General features: G+C 34.0%; 1 protein-coding gene across 1 annotated transcript in view; it reads left to right on the top strand.

The window, feature by feature from the left end:
* Nucleotides 1-15,924, top strand: part of DPYD (dihydropyrimidine dehydrogenase) — a 1,041,936-nt gene that overhangs the window by 642,198 nt on the left and 383,814 nt on the right. The window contains exon 15 of the mRNA XM_007485012.3: nt 14,652-14,720. Coding sequence (XP_007485074.2) covers nt 14,652-14,720 — 69 coding nt within the window. The remainder of the gene's footprint in view (nt 1-14,651; nt 14,721-15,924) is intronic.

Raw genomic sequence — 15,924 nt, 5'->3', positions numbered from 1 at the left:
TTTGTAAGTGATCATTCTGGCTTTACGAAGAGATCCTCAGTGAATTCCTTGCACAGATACATGTAAATTCCCCTTTTTTCTGAAAGTGTGGGGGAGAGGGGGTTGCTCTTCTAGGACCTATGATCATATCCAAGTATTGTCACTATGACCAAGACACGTTTCATCCTAGAACCTCCATTTTCTTCATCTTTAAAGTGAAGGGGTAGTTAGGAACTGAGGTTCCTTCCAATTCTAAACATATAATCCTATAATTCAAATTCTTTTATCTCTCTTGAAGAAGAAAATGCAGACCTTAATCTAAATTGAAAGAACTATACATCCAGCCATACAATTGCCTCATTTGAAAAGGCTACTTTTCTGCTGTATGTTTTTCATATTTCAAAGATCATGTAATTATGTGTGGGAAGGGGAAGGAATTTTTTTCAAAAAAAAATACCTCCTTGTTGTTTTTGGAAAACAGTGCTGACATCCACATCTGCACATTCATGAGAGCATGCCAGTGAATAGAAACAATAGGGAAAAGCACATTCAAGAGGAGAAAATGTTTTAATTTCAAGCTTTCAACATATTATTATAAATGGAGATAAAATAATAAAAATTATGAGAAAGACCTTGAGAAAATCCTTTTAAGCGGAATGCTAATACATTGGTTATTCAAATGCACTTTTTGTCCTGTAGCTAATAATCATTTTAGACATTTTTAGCAGTCTTAATGAGGACTACCCTTTACATACATTGTAAATATTAGCACATATTTATTTTTACAAAAGTACATGAGTTTTATTGCCCTTGATTTTAATTGAGCTCCATCTCCTTCAAAGAATACTCATTTAACAGGTAATACAATTTTAGCAAGGGTTTTGCTGTACACTCTGATTTTATTTTTATAGTATGCAAATAAAGGACAAATGCTAACACATTGATTATACTATATAAAGTTTGTTCCAAAAAGGTTCATATCACTTTGAAAAAAAAAGATCCTCTTGGTATTTCTGTTGTAAATTATTAGACTTAGAAACCAAGTAGAGAAACATGCTTCAAAGAAATCTGAATTATAGATAGTGCACAAAGTTTATTTACTAAATCTGATCAATTTTTTGGTTAATCTCTAGACATGAAGGCCAATATGGGCTGGTGATTGAAGTATTTTGGGCTAGGATTCTGGAAGACCTTATTTTAAAGTTTCTTTTTAATGATGTCTCAATTGCACAAGCCTTGGGCAAGTCTTCTGATCTCTGTGTATCTTAGAAATTTCCTAGAACATTTTTTTTATGTGAGTAGTGTTAAGGGTACTTACTCCTGAATTAGAAAACCTGATTTCAAATCATACTTCTGAGATTTTTTTACTTCTATGATCTTAGGCAAGCCACTTAACACTGGACATAAGTTTCCTCTTCTGAAAATGAAATCTCTAAGGTTGCCTCCAACCCTAAATTTATTATCCCTTGATGCTGTAATAACATAAAGGTCATAGTTTGCATTCATAGATGGAGAAATTTGTCAAGTTTGGTTTATAATAGACTCTGTACTCCTTATGGAATGGTTGATCAAATTCCAAAAAAGAATTTTTTCAGATCATTCAGAGATCAAGAAAGTGAGCAGTAATAACAGAGGAAAGGCAGTCCTGTGTTTTTTCCTTATATTTTTTTCTTCTAAGTAATTTTATTTTTTCTTTATTTTCCCATCTCTTATTTATATTTGTTTGGTTGATAGTTCACTCATGCCTACAGCCTTAATGCTTGGGCCAGAATCTGCCTTCTTTTTACATCATCAGATATGGTGGCCAACTTCAGATTCTAGCTCTCATTATAGACTCAGTGTGGGTTGATGTTGTACCATGACTAGATCCCGCCTCTGCTGGTGTCTGGGCTGGTTCCCAGGAGGGATTCTACCTGAGACTATAACTTACTTTTATGCACAGCCTTTGCCTGGAATCTCTGTCCTGACTGGGAACCCATAGTCTTGGCCCATTGGCCTTGTGTCTATCAGCTATCTGGACAACTCGATCCCTGAAGCAGCCCTGCTTTTAGGACTAAATGATAATTTAATTTGGTTTTGTTCAAATAATTTTATTTACTATCAATAGAAATTCTTCAAGGGAATTAGGTTTGCCTATTACAGAGATTTTTAAACTTTTTTTTTTGTGCTATAGAATCTCAACCTGAAATAGAGAGGACTACCAAAGTACTAACAGCAAAGGTCTTTAATCAAGGCAAGGGAATTGAAGTTCAGGACTCTACACAGCATCAGAGTTTTGGAGTGCCCAGGAGGGACAGAAGGGGAAGGCTTTAAATATACTTCAACAAGGAGGGAGTCTCATGGAAGACATAGCTTCAGGAATATGTTGCATAAGTTGTTTTGAAAGCCCAAAGAGAAAAATGGCAACCCTTGGGGAGTGGTGATATATGCTCAGAACAATAGGTTCCAAGGTGTGGCAGTGGGGAATTCCTAGTAATAACACAGGACCATTTCCAACAATGAGGTTAGTGGAATCATAGCCCTTTCTGATGACTGAATTTGACAACTCTTTGGTAGTTTGATAAAGCTTATAAAACCCTTCTTACAATAAAGTTTTAAATGTTTAATTTAAAATGTATAGTATTATAAAACAAAATTTTTATATTGAAATATTTTCAAAGAGATTAATTTTAATGTTCATGAACCTCAGATTAAGAACCCCTGACCTAGACACTTTCACTTAGTCATTATAACTAAAATATTTTCAATCCTATTCTTCTGGAATCAAGAAAATATTCTCATAACAAGAACATGAATTCACAGTAATAATAAATTTGGCAAATAAGGAAGCTCAGAATGAAGGGTAGAATATGACTCCTAACCAGAAAGTATTTGGAAAGTATCTGTGCTCACAGAGTATGGAAAATATCCACTTCTTAAGTCATAGCTTGAGAAATCTTAATTGCTATATGGGTTTTAAAAAAAATATATTTATTGCCACATGAAACATAAATGGTTCAGTTAGAAATATAATATTAAAACCACTAAATTTAATTTGGATCCAATCCTATCAATTACCAAGTATCAATCAAAAAGTGTTTATTCAAAGCTATTGTGAGCCAAACATAATGCTTATTAGTGAGGCAGACAGAAGAATGAGTGCATCATGGTCTTTGACCTATCTAAATTAGCTTACACCATATTTGGTGATATATTATTACCCAAAGACAAATGCAAACACACATGTGAAATAATAGAGGATAATGTAAATGATAAATGACTACATTAGCATTTACTTCAGGAGTTCAGAGAAGGGAGATCTCAATTTGATCTTCAGCAGTGAGAGAATTTGTCATTAGGACGTTAGGACATAAAACTCTAAAGAACATGAAGTAAGGTGCCATTTTGTTGGGAGAAAAAACACTATAAAGACTCAGAGGTAAGAACTAAATTTTTGTGTTACTGTAACAAGATGGATAATAGCTTGACCAAAATGAAGAGCTTTTGTTTAGAGTAATGGAGAAACAATTTGAATAAAATGAATGAGGCAAATTATGATGGGACTAGAAAGTTAGACCAAATAGCTTATTCATAATGTAATAAGTGGGTGAAGTGGAGAGAGTAAGCTGTAGAATTATTAGTAGAGGAATGATGAAAAAAAAGTGGAGGATGAATTGGAGGAGGAAGAGTCTTGGAGATCCAGAATTCAGCTACCTGCTATTGATGTTAATTTAGGTGGCCATCCTACTTTCTACCTCAGATTTCTGTCATCCTTATTCACCCTTGTCCTATTCCATTATGTCCCACTGCAGATTTGTCCACCTGATGTCTTCCTTTGTGCTCTCTGAAATTCCTATTCCATATTTAACAATTCCCCTTCCTTTAGACATTTTTCTTTCATTCTCTTTTCATTTTCTAGCATTCATAGAGATTTTACTTCCCTAGATTGATATTGAATCTCTGGTCATCCTTCCTAATTTTGGATATTAAAACTTTATTCTTATTGAATATACTTTTTCACTATGACATTTATTGGTAAAGTCCTTGGATTAAAAACAAAACACTTTAAAAACAAATATACTCCACTCATTTTCTTCTCACAGTCTTAGAAACTTTTATCAATCTAACTTTCAGACTCATTAATTAAGTGAAACCACTCTCTTCAAAATTACAAATGGTCTTCTAAATGTTAAATCTAATGACTTAGCTTCATCCTCCATCCTTCTTGACCTCTATGCAGTATTTAATACTCTTTTTTTCCTTCTCCTTCTGGATTTTCTCTAAGTTTTCATGACTTTCTTTTCTCTTAATTGTCTTTTTACTTAGGTGACTATTCCCTTAATATCCTACTCCATAAATACTCCATGGCTCTCTAAACTGGACTGTCTTCTCTTTTCTCTCCTCTCTTTCACCTGGTGAACTTATAAGATTCCTTGGATTCATGTATCATCTCTATGCAGTTAATTTCCAGATCCAAGAATTTAGCCACACTATTTCTACAGAGCTCCAATCACAAATCACCGTAAGTCTTTTAAATATTTAGCACATTCAGTAAAATACATCTCAAACTGAACATGTACAAAACAGAATTTATATTTTCCTTCAGACTCACTCTTCTTCCAAACTTCCTCATTTTTCTTAACATCAGCCTTCTGATGTTAAAGTACAGATTCCTAATTGCAGTGTTACTGTAAACTCCTCGCTCATATATATACCAACAGTTTCCAAATCTTGTCGTTTTTATCTCTATAACTTCACTTGCATGTGTCACCTTTTCTGTTTTCACAAGTCACCACCCTAGTTCACTCTCATCTAGACTATTGTAATAATCTCAAAATTCATTTCTGTGCCTCGTCTATCTCCTCTTCAGTCCATTCTAAGCACAATTGTCAAAACTAATTTCCTAATGCATTACATATCTAGTTCATACTTAATAACCCCCATTGGCTCTCTATCTCTTTTAGGAGCAAATAAATGTAAACTCCTTGGTTTTCCTTAAAACTCTCCACAAAATAACCCCTTTTTACTTTTCCAACCTTCTTGAACATTATTCTCCTTTATGCATTCTATAATCTGGTCTTCTTGCTATTTCTCATACGTGATGCTCTAACTCTCATCTTCATAACTTTTCACAAGTTTTCTCCTATGCCTAAGGATCCTTTTTAGCATTGTTATATTGCTCTCCTCTGTGCTAGGACATTTCTTCCTCATTTCCTCTGCTTTTTCGAATTCCTGCTCTGTTTTAAGACAAATGCTACCATTCATATGAGGTCTCTCAAAGTTCCCTAGCCATTTATGCCTTCATCCACCAAGATTATTTTATATCGAATTTGTATTCATCGTGCTATTTTCTTTGTCTCCTTACCTCGCCACTACCTACCAAAGGTTTGGGGACATCACTGGTGCTTAAAATCTGTTTGTTGATTCATTGATAGATTGCATTGATGGCCTAGTACATATTGCTAACAGTGAGAATAATGTAGAACGTATGTATGTATTATAGGAATTTCAGAAAGCCAAAACTATAATGATGGTGCCAGAAAGAATTTAGGGAATGAGGTTTTCCCCTAAGGAAATCCTTGGGGAAAGAAATATAGTAGGAGTTCTGAGCATTCCAAAGAATAAAAAATGAGCATTTGTGACTGAAATGACACAGTGAATATCAGAAATGACATACTTGGAAAAAAGAAGTGTTGCTAAAAACTGAGATCTGAGTAATGTTGAAGTTAAAGCTTATAGGAAAGCAAATAGATAAAGTCTGACTGATATCCCAGTAGACTAGACATTAGCGAATAAGCATCTGACCATCTTGACTTATAAAATGAATGAATTTTGCTCTTGTTGCCATTTGAGAAGTCAGAAATAAGTCTAAGTTTGAACCAAAGACAGTCTGATTTGGTGGCAAGACTGTTCCATGGAAATGTCTCATAGGTTATTAGAAAATTATGATTCTTTAAGTCAAGGCCCAAGTTAGTTGACAGATTTTCATCATACTGATGATAATTGAAATTATGATAGTGAATGTATTTTCCAAGGGAGAAAAATAAAAGAGATCTAAAGCCTGAACCTCAGGAAACTTCCATAGCCAAGTCCATTAGTCGAGGAAAAGTTATTTAGGAGAGAAAAAAAAGAGTGACAGGAGAGATAGCAGATGAACATGATATAGAAATCACTGGGGAACAGAATTTTAAGAAGGAGAATATGGCAGATTTTATAATATACTACAGAAAAGTCAAGGAAAAAGAAAACTGAGAAAAAATGAGCTTAATATATATGTAATAACTAAGGATGAACCACTTTAGTTGATGGTAGAGAACAATGGCTTAGCTAAATTAGTGATTTTTCATTTTGTTTGTATGCCTCTTATGTAAGATGATAATTTATTCAAATAAGACCTTTAGCCTTCATTCCAGGTACACATTTATAACTGAAAGTGTTGTCTAAGGTCAGTTTCTTATTGGGAAATTTAGTCATGTTCATATGTTAATGGTAATTAATGACTTTAATCAAAGTAGAGTGACCTTATTCCCTCCAGGGGCTAATGCCTTCTCCTCCTAGATTGCCTTCCATCTACTCTGTGTATATCTTGTACGTTCATAGTTATTTACTTTTTGTCTCCTCCCATTAAAATGTGAGCTTTTAGAAGCCAGGAACTATGTCTGTCTTTTTTTTTTAATCCCCCGTACTTAGCACAGTACCTGGATCATGGTAACCACTTAATATGCTTGTTGATTTGATGTAACTTGACCCTGGACTAGTCACTGAAGATTTCTCAATCTCTGTTTTATTATGAAACAGTGTTGTGAAGAAAGTATTTTGTAAACCTTAAATCTCTCTATAAATATAAGCTAGTGATGTAAAGAAGATTGTGAAACTCCAAAATTGGCTAACTTACTCAGGGGGAGTATATGATTGAATGTGTATTAAATATATAATCATAGTTAATGAGAGCAAAATAACTAAATTCTTGTAAAATTGACAATAACACAGTATTTAAATCAAATTTTCTTCTGAGAATTTAAAACCCTTTACAGAAAATAACTCAATAAATTTCACAGCCCCCCTGTGTGGTATGGATAGTTCCACAGAAATTGCCCTAAATATTTAATCCAGCATATTATTCCATGGTAATTAGCTTGAATGTTTTCATTATTTTCTTTTGTTTTTAACTCCTAAGTTACCCATTAACATAGTATTAATTACTTGTTTTATTAATTTGAAGAGGTAATTCATTAAGTAAACACTTTCCCTTTGCCTCTGGGTGCTAAAACTTCCAAAGGAAAGAGGCATATCTAAGCACATCTCAAATTAGCTCTTTTATACACACTACTAAAGTATCAATAAGCTGTACCACTGCTTCAGCCAAACTGAAAAGGATGACAAATTTGGGGCTTTTCAAGTGAAAATGAAACATGCAGATATTAAATAGAACACAAAACTTGCTCTCATATATTAGAACGCCAATTACATGGAGATGCAGAATGGTAAAATACCAACAACCCCAGATTTGAAATCAGATGACTATATATGGGATCTTATTTTTATTGTTATTCAGACATTTTTCAAACATGGCTGACTCTTAGTAACCCCATTTTAAGTTTCTTTGGCTGAGATACTGGGGCAGTTTGTCAATTCCTTCCTTAGGTTATTTTATAGAAGACACTAAGACAAACAGTTAAGTGACTTGCCCTGGGTGACATAGCTAGTATCTGAGGCCAGATTTGAACCCATTAAAGATGAGTATCGTTAGTGTCTGGTGCCTACCTGTGCTGCACCAGTTGAATTCCTGTTTCAGACAATAAATTCTGTCTTCAAAGTCCTATATAGTAGTTTCCCCAAACTTCTTTCTTTAATTGAATCCTTTGGAACTCAGTTTCTTGTCATTCTGATTCATTATATCCAACTGATCCTTTTGCTTCCTCATCTATTCCGTTTGCAACTCAGTCTCCTGAAAGCCACTCTATGGTAATTGCAAGACCTGTGCTGTCTATCCAGGCTCCCAAAGCTATACAACCTAGACTTCCTTGCCCTGCTGTTGTAGGTGTGCCAGCATACCACCAGTCTTTTATAGAATATCCAGCTTGACTTCTTTCTCTGGTATGTGCAAATGGCAAGGCTGATATTCCAAAGGTCCGAGACTGTGTTTTGATCATTAAAGAAAATAGAGCCTCAGCAAGTCTCAGCAAATATTTTATTCCTTTCTAACTTCTTTTATAGTTGTGTGGGGATAGATTTAGAATACAAAGAATCTTGGAGCTGGAAAGGACTACACAGGCTGTCATGTCTTTACCTTTTCCTGAAAAAGGACTGTCCAGGAGGACATTACATTTTGCATTTTCTCACTGAGTCAGAAAAAAAAAGAACATGAATTATGTTAAGCCCTTTTTGGACAATGTGCTATCTTAGAATCACTGGTCATCTTTATGTCTGGTTTATCTCCAATGTTCATTCTTTTGGGGAGAGAAGAGGTGCAATTTGAGAAACTTGCATTGCCATTTGAAAAATTTGGATTGTAAGAAATGATGAGGTGATGACTTTAGCTTCCTGAGAGGAGAATGGATCTTGGAAGTTATAATTGCTCTCTATCCATCCATCTTCTTTCTGATAGTCTTTGCAATACCACTGGAGCTCAGAACTTTAGTCTGGTAGGTTTGGTAGATGCATTACTCATTTTGTCTGTCCTCTAAGTTCCTTATTCCTTCTGGCAATGAATACAACAACTCTTCTTCATTTCTATTGACCTTTAGTATTGTTTGCATGTCTAAATCTCTGCATTTTTTATGATTAGCTCATTACGTCTTGAGGCCCATTGTTTTTCTTCAGTAACACAGCTCCTATCTTTCATGGAAAGCAATGGAATAAGACCTTAATATACACATTTGTACTCTGGAGCTATAGAAAATGATTTGTAGACTCCAAAGAAAAGGTCACTTCTTAAGGAATATAAAAATGTGATTTAAAAGATGCTAATGTCATCATTTAAAACCTTAAAAGAAGCACTGTGAGTTAATGAAACTTTAAAGAGTCTATCATGATTACTTTTAATGTGTACATTTCAGCAATATTGCGGTGACTTTGCTCAAGTGGCATTGTTGACAGTGCCCTTTATGTTCCAGGCATAAAATTAATTTAACATTTGAATAGCATAAAGTTAATTAATATTTAATAAACATGTTTTCTTAATTAACAGGCCTTTGAAACATCACATATCCCAAGCTATTCATCCTCCTTCACATAATCCCAGTAGAGCTGGGAGTGATTTTGTTAAATTGTCTGACAAAACCTAACTCAGCTACTTGTAACTTACAGTTGTTCACCTTTGTCACTTTGCAGCTTTTCCCTGCTAAAAAATTTAGTTTGTCTTGAAGTTGAATTGTTGTCTGGATTTCCAATGTACTTCACAGTATGACTACAGAATATAAAATGCTATTGTTAGTGTCTAATTCTGGTTTAGTTGCCTTAAAGTATATGAGAATTCGACAAGACAACTTACATCTTCCTTTGCCAACCTAACTAGATTCAAAGAAAGTGTATAATAGATTAGTATGAATAACTGATATATAATGACTAGTCCATGAGGATAGTAATCCTTGACCTATAATTTGGATCATTTAAAATTATTTAATTTGTCTATTAATTTTTGAGAAAAGTACATTTTTCTTCCTCTTTTTTTTAGGGAACTTAAAAATTCATAATTTTCATTTTACCAAATGATTTTCATAAGGGAGAAGGTAACTTGTAAAATGGCATTCTCACTGGCATTTTCATAAAGCATATGCTTTTAAAAATAATTTCCCCACAAATACAGTATTTGCTATAAAAAGTCTTTTGAAGGGGGTGAGTTAGATAATCTCAAAAGTCCTTCCAACTCGACAAGTCTACAATTTTAAAGTTATATTTATATATTTATCAAAATTAAATTTAAACCTATATTTATGCTTGTTTAATAGATTATTTGCCATAAAGTAAAATTCTTTATAAAACTGGGTTTTTTTACCACATTGTACACAGAATGTCCTCTATATATAATCAGGGATAATGCCATTTTCCTGACTTTCTGTTAATTTGATGTCTGTGCTGTTTTATATTATGAGTAGAGCTTATATAGGCATTTGAATACTCTAAAATCAAGCTTATCCTAGTTATTCAGTAATGAACATTCACTTATTAAATTCCTGATATATTTCAGGCACTGTATTTATTTCACTCAGATAGTAACCATATTTATATACCCCTCAGACAAGCATGTGTACAACTGTGCATGGGAGAAGTAGTATCTCCGGTATGGAGGGCTTGTCGTGCCCTCCTAGGGCAGCTCTCCAGCCTCTGACCCTCACCTGACACCCAGCTCTCACTTGTGGCTCCTAGTAGCTGCTAGCATGCGGCAGCGGCCACACCCTGGGCAACGGCTTCAAAAGGCCGGCCAAACCTTGTGAGGGTAGCCATCGAGTCATCGTGGACCCCTGGTGAACCAGGGCTTTGCTCACCCAGCATGTGAAGACTGCTTCGGTGGACCAGGAGGAAGAAACTAACAAGAAGGTTCAATGGCTGAGAGGGCGACGCAGCAAAGCACTGTGGAGTGCTTAGGGCATGTTGGAGCACAAAAGACAACACGGCCATCCAAGGCAGCTGAGGAAGTCTCCAGGTGTAATGACTTTTCGTGCCACTGGACCCAGGCTTCCAATGCCGAGAGAGTGGGACTGTCTCTGTGCATTGACTTTTCCACTTAAATCTCCTTTGTGTCTTTGTGCACACTCATCTATACACCATAGATGAAAACGCACAAAGACAATCGTCATCCTCGGTTACCGAGAGACTACTACACATACACACTGCTTGTAATCATAACTCCTTTATCTTCAGGAATGTCATACCCTAATCTCTGTGCTGCTTTAATGTGAAAACTAGTCACTCTTGTTGATCCTGACTGTGACTCCACAATATGTGAACTGTTTCTTTCTGACTGTGATATTTTCTCCTTTCTCCTCGGAGTTCTGAAATTTGGTTATAATATTCCTGGGAGTTTTAATTTTGTGATCTCTTTCAGGAGATGATTGGTAAATTATTTCAATATCTACTTTACATTCTGATTCTAGCACACTGGGACAGTTTCCCTTGATAAATTCTTGAAATATACTATACACTATACACATGATTTCATTTATATAGAATATTCTTGGGTTAGCAAACAAGCTTTATCAATGCAGGCAGCCATACTTTCTACAAGTTATATTCTTAACTTTGTTTAGAACAATGAGAGATTAAGAGAATTTTCTTGGGTCATCCTGGCATTATGTTTCAAAGGTAGGACTTGAAACAATATCTTCTTTACTCCAAGTTCAGACTCTTTGATATTTTCATGAATAAAAATAATTCTTGGACAACTAATAATCAGTGTATGAGATCTCTAGTAACACTTAGGAATGATTGAAATGGATATACTAAATAGTATAAAAATTTACATGCAAGTATGTCTTCTGTATTGCAACTTTCTCCATTGTGCTTTCACTATATCATAGGTCAGCATAAAAGATTAAATGAGAATTTGGGGGGGGGAGTTTTGATGAAGCAACAGATGACACATAAAGTCCATCAGTTGACTTGTAAAAAGTTTAGAAACTCAAAAATTCATAAAATATACATATTGAATAATTTCAACATGTTATATTTTATGCCATAAAGTTGCACAATTTTTTAAAAAGTTAAAATAAGTAGAAAGTTAAAATTTGAGAAAAGAAAGTGAGAATCAGCAGTCACACACAAAGACTAGAAAGGTAGAAATATCTTAAAAGGTTTACAAATTCATAAATGAATAAAATACATATACTGTTATATATAATATTATCCATACAGTATCTATTTTACTCTTTAATAGCACAAATAAACAGCTACAATGTTTTTCTTAAAATTAAATTAGTAGTAGAACTGCAGTTCTACACACTAATTTGGGGATGCTAAATGTTAATGGCAATCTCTCACATGACATCTCATAGGGATCTCATAGTAATTTTTATATCTCAAATTTCTCCAGTCTTCTGTCATTTAAATGCCATCAACTCTATTAAAATCCTGGCCTCCAAGGGTAGTGTTCTTAATGGCAGAAAGTGCTCCCAAGAAACAGAGGAAAGTGATGAACTTGAAGGAAAAAGTAGAATTGTTTGATATGCTTCATTTAGTCAAAATAGCTGCTACAGTTGGCCACCATTATGGTGTTAATTAATTGATTTTAAGTCATATCAAGAAAGAAAAAGTAAAACAAATCCTAAAAGCCATTGAAGCAGTTACACCAACAACTGCAAAACATTTGCGTAAACCTAGAGATCAACATCTCTAGAAAATGCAACATTTTGAAGGGTACAATATTATTATTAAAAAGGCATCCCCATAGATTGGCATCATATGAGAAAAGTCTAAATCTTTATATAATTCCCCAATGGAAAATGAAGGTGAAGATTCTACCTGTAGGGATTTTCAGGATAGCAAAGGCTGGTTTGATATATATATATAAAGTTTAGCCTATGCAATGTAAAAGTAATAGGAGAGGCCATATCTGTTGATCAAGAAGAATTTATGGAGTTTACTAAAAACATGAAGAGACTGATGGAAAGAAAAGGATACAAAATGGAAGTAATGTACTATGCTGATAGAACAGCCCTAAATTGTAAAAAAAAAAATGCCTTCAAAAACATAGATCAGTCAAGAAGACAAGTGTTCTTTTCTGCCAGTGTTAAAGGGTTCATAATATAGACAGCCCCGATACATAAGTCCTCAAGATCTGGAAGGAAAGGACAAGTACAAGCTGCCTATTATTATTATTATTATTATTATTATTATTATTATTATTCCTATCTTTCAATAAGAAAGCATGAATGACCAAAGCACTTTTCCTGGACTGGTTTCATCACAGTGTTGTGCTAGAGATTAAAAAATACCTTCTTGGGGGCAGCTGGGTAGCTCAGTGGATTGAGAATCAGGTCCAGAGATGGGAGGTCCTAGGTTCAAATCTGGCCTCAGACACTTCCCAGCTGTGTGACCCTGGGCAACTCACTTAACCACCATTGCCTAGCCCTTACTACTCTTTTGCCTTGGAACCAATATACAGTATTTGTTCCAAGATGGAAGGTAATGCTTTTTAAAAAAATATCTTCTTAGCAATAATAATCTTTAAGCTATTATTGCTTTGGAATAATGCCCATAGCCACCCAGAACCCCATCAATTTCACTCTGAAGACACTGAAGTTATCTACATACCAACTAATACATCATCTGTCATTCAGCTCTTGATGGGGTGGCAATAATGACATTAAAGGCACATCCCACATGCTACTCATTGGAAAGAATCATATAGGGTATCAAAGAAAACTTTGAAGGAGACAAAAAAATTTACATGGATTTTATAGATCATGGGGGAACTGCACCTCTAACCCCCCACACCCACGATATGAAGCCATATTGTACCTTCATTATTGTCTCTCAAAGAAAATTATCCCATGTGACTTTTTTTTACTCCCCATTTTCCCCATTTAGGAGAAGCAATCTGGTTTTGGGAAAAGAGCCCTAAATTGGATTTGATTTCAAATCCCAGATCTGCTCCTTAATACTTTTTTTGTGTATGTTTGAAGACTATTGAATCTCAATATACCTTACTTTCCTCAACCATGAAATAATACTGATAGTGTGGCTAGTTAGAGCCACTTAGTGGTAGGATACTTTAAAGTAATGAGAGACAGACAGAGATTTTATAGTGTTTCTGAAGAAATAAAATAAAATAAATCTATTACTTAGAAAACAAAGGAGTATCTTGGGCTAAGTGAGGTGATATTAGGACCAGTGTAGGAAAAGGGGGGAGATCAACGACTGAGAAGAAGTGGATTACCTGACCCAGCACCTACTCTCAGATCCATAGTGTATGTTATGATTCTGTCCCTCAAAAAAAATATTTGTTGAGTAGTGTAGATTATTACGAACCTATAAGTAATTGAATCTGATTATTTACTCACATCTGAAGTTATAAGTCAGTTGGTATCAGTGAGCAAGGAGGAAAAATATACAATTCTAGCTTTGGGATGTCCAGAGAAGGGGGAAAAAAAGGACATAGGTGATCAGAAAGGAGATTAGGGGTGTGACAGAGTCCCCTGATAACCTGTCATAGAAATGGCTAGGGTCCCTCCAAACAGAAGTCTTCAGAGTGGTATAGTGAGTAGGTCTGCCTAAAAATCAGAAAAACCTTAGATCAACTCCTAACTTTGATTTATGTTAATTAAGTATTTGTCAACTTAGACAACTAACTCCCTTTAATCTCTGTCCCAGGCAACTCTCTAGAATGCAGATGAGTTCCCAGTCTGCATTATTGGAGGAAATTACCAAACTGGTACATTTCCTAAACCAATGACATCATGGGACCAGGTATATACATATGTATGCATAGTGAACATTTATATATGTTTTAGTGTGTATATCTTTTAACTATAGCATATTAAATTAGCATTGAAGGAGACACTATAACTATCTTGCTGACATAATTAAAAATCTTTAAAATGATAATTTTAAATTTACATAAAATTGAAAATTTATTTTAAAATATTTTATATTTTGTCAGCAGATGTGTATACACATAAATATTCATTAACTTATTCATAGGCAAATGTGAACTAAATATACAGGACTCATTTTCTTTCTTTTTTTCTTCACAGATTTTAATTGCTAGCCTCATGTGCACCTATAACAAAAATGACTGGACTGAACTTTCCAAAATGGCTGAGGTAATTGTTTCCTTAATATATTTATTTATTGTGTCCTATTTTTTTAATTTGTTTTAAATAAAGAGCTATTGTTAAAAAACTCTTCAGTGGTGGGGAAATTGAATTGAAAAATGAGAAGTTAAATCTTGTCCATTATAATTTGTTTAGCCCATGTTTTCATTAAAAGGATGGAAATGTAAATTTAAAGAAATCTTGTCTATAAAAGTAGTCCCTTGGATTTTATACAGTACCTAAAAATTCTTTATTCTCTGAATCTATATACTTTTTATTTGCATATTAAGCAAACTGTATATTATGATGGATGCCATTATAAAATTTAATTCTACCTTTGAGAGTCTAACTTGATCTTACCTTGCCTTCAGGCAAACTAGTTTGACAGCACAAGAAGAAATTTTTGAATATAGAACTCTTGAATATTTAAAGTATAAAAGGTTCATTTAATACTATTCTCATTTTAATACAAAACTTGCACAAAATGATAGAGTATAAAACTACAGTATACAACACTTTAGCAAGTTTCCTATAAAATACAGAAAATCTTATACAAATGTATACAGCTGGCTCAAATTTATATTTCAAGTGGGAAAATACCTACTTAAAAATATATACTTGCATCTATCAAAGTCTTAAAATATCCTTTAGTCAGTAATTAAATAGATTTTTGAAAAATATTTTTGAATAATGAGGTACTACTTCTGACAATACTCATTAATTAATTGGTTTTGTTCCCAAGGAGTTCCAAAGCTCATTATCAAGCTCAAAATAAGTTTTATTTTATCTGGACATCTCAAACCTTTGAAAAGGGCGGGATCTCACTTCTGGGATTTAGAGAAATGAAAATTAAGCATTATCAGTAATTGGCTGTGTGATCTTCAGTACTAGGTCCATTTTATACATGTATTTACCTAATTGACCATGAAATCTACAAAATCTATGCTTGACATGAGCAATGCCAATTTTAAGCTGACTATGATAAATGACTTTATTGTATTTCTTGGTACTCTTCCTTTTTAGTACAAATATAATCCTTAAAAATCATTTTCTTCAGTAATGGGTATCAATCTAAGAAACAATTTTATTTATATTAGCATTTGGGGAAACAGAACCTTCATGTATTGAACATACTAGTTCTTATAGATAACTAATTCTCACATTTTCAAATCCTTTTAATTGCTCTTTTATTTACTACACTATTTTAGAATAC

Source organism: Monodelphis domestica, chromosome 2 (genome assembly GCF_027887165.1).
Source record: "Monodelphis domestica isolate mMonDom1 chromosome 2, mMonDom1.pri, whole genome shotgun sequence".
In the NCBI taxonomy this organism is placed as follows: Eukaryota; Metazoa; Chordata; class Mammalia; order Didelphimorphia; family Didelphidae; genus Monodelphis; species Monodelphis domestica.
Note: the sequence above shows the minus strand (reverse complement) of the source record. Positions and strands in the feature narration are given on the sequence as shown.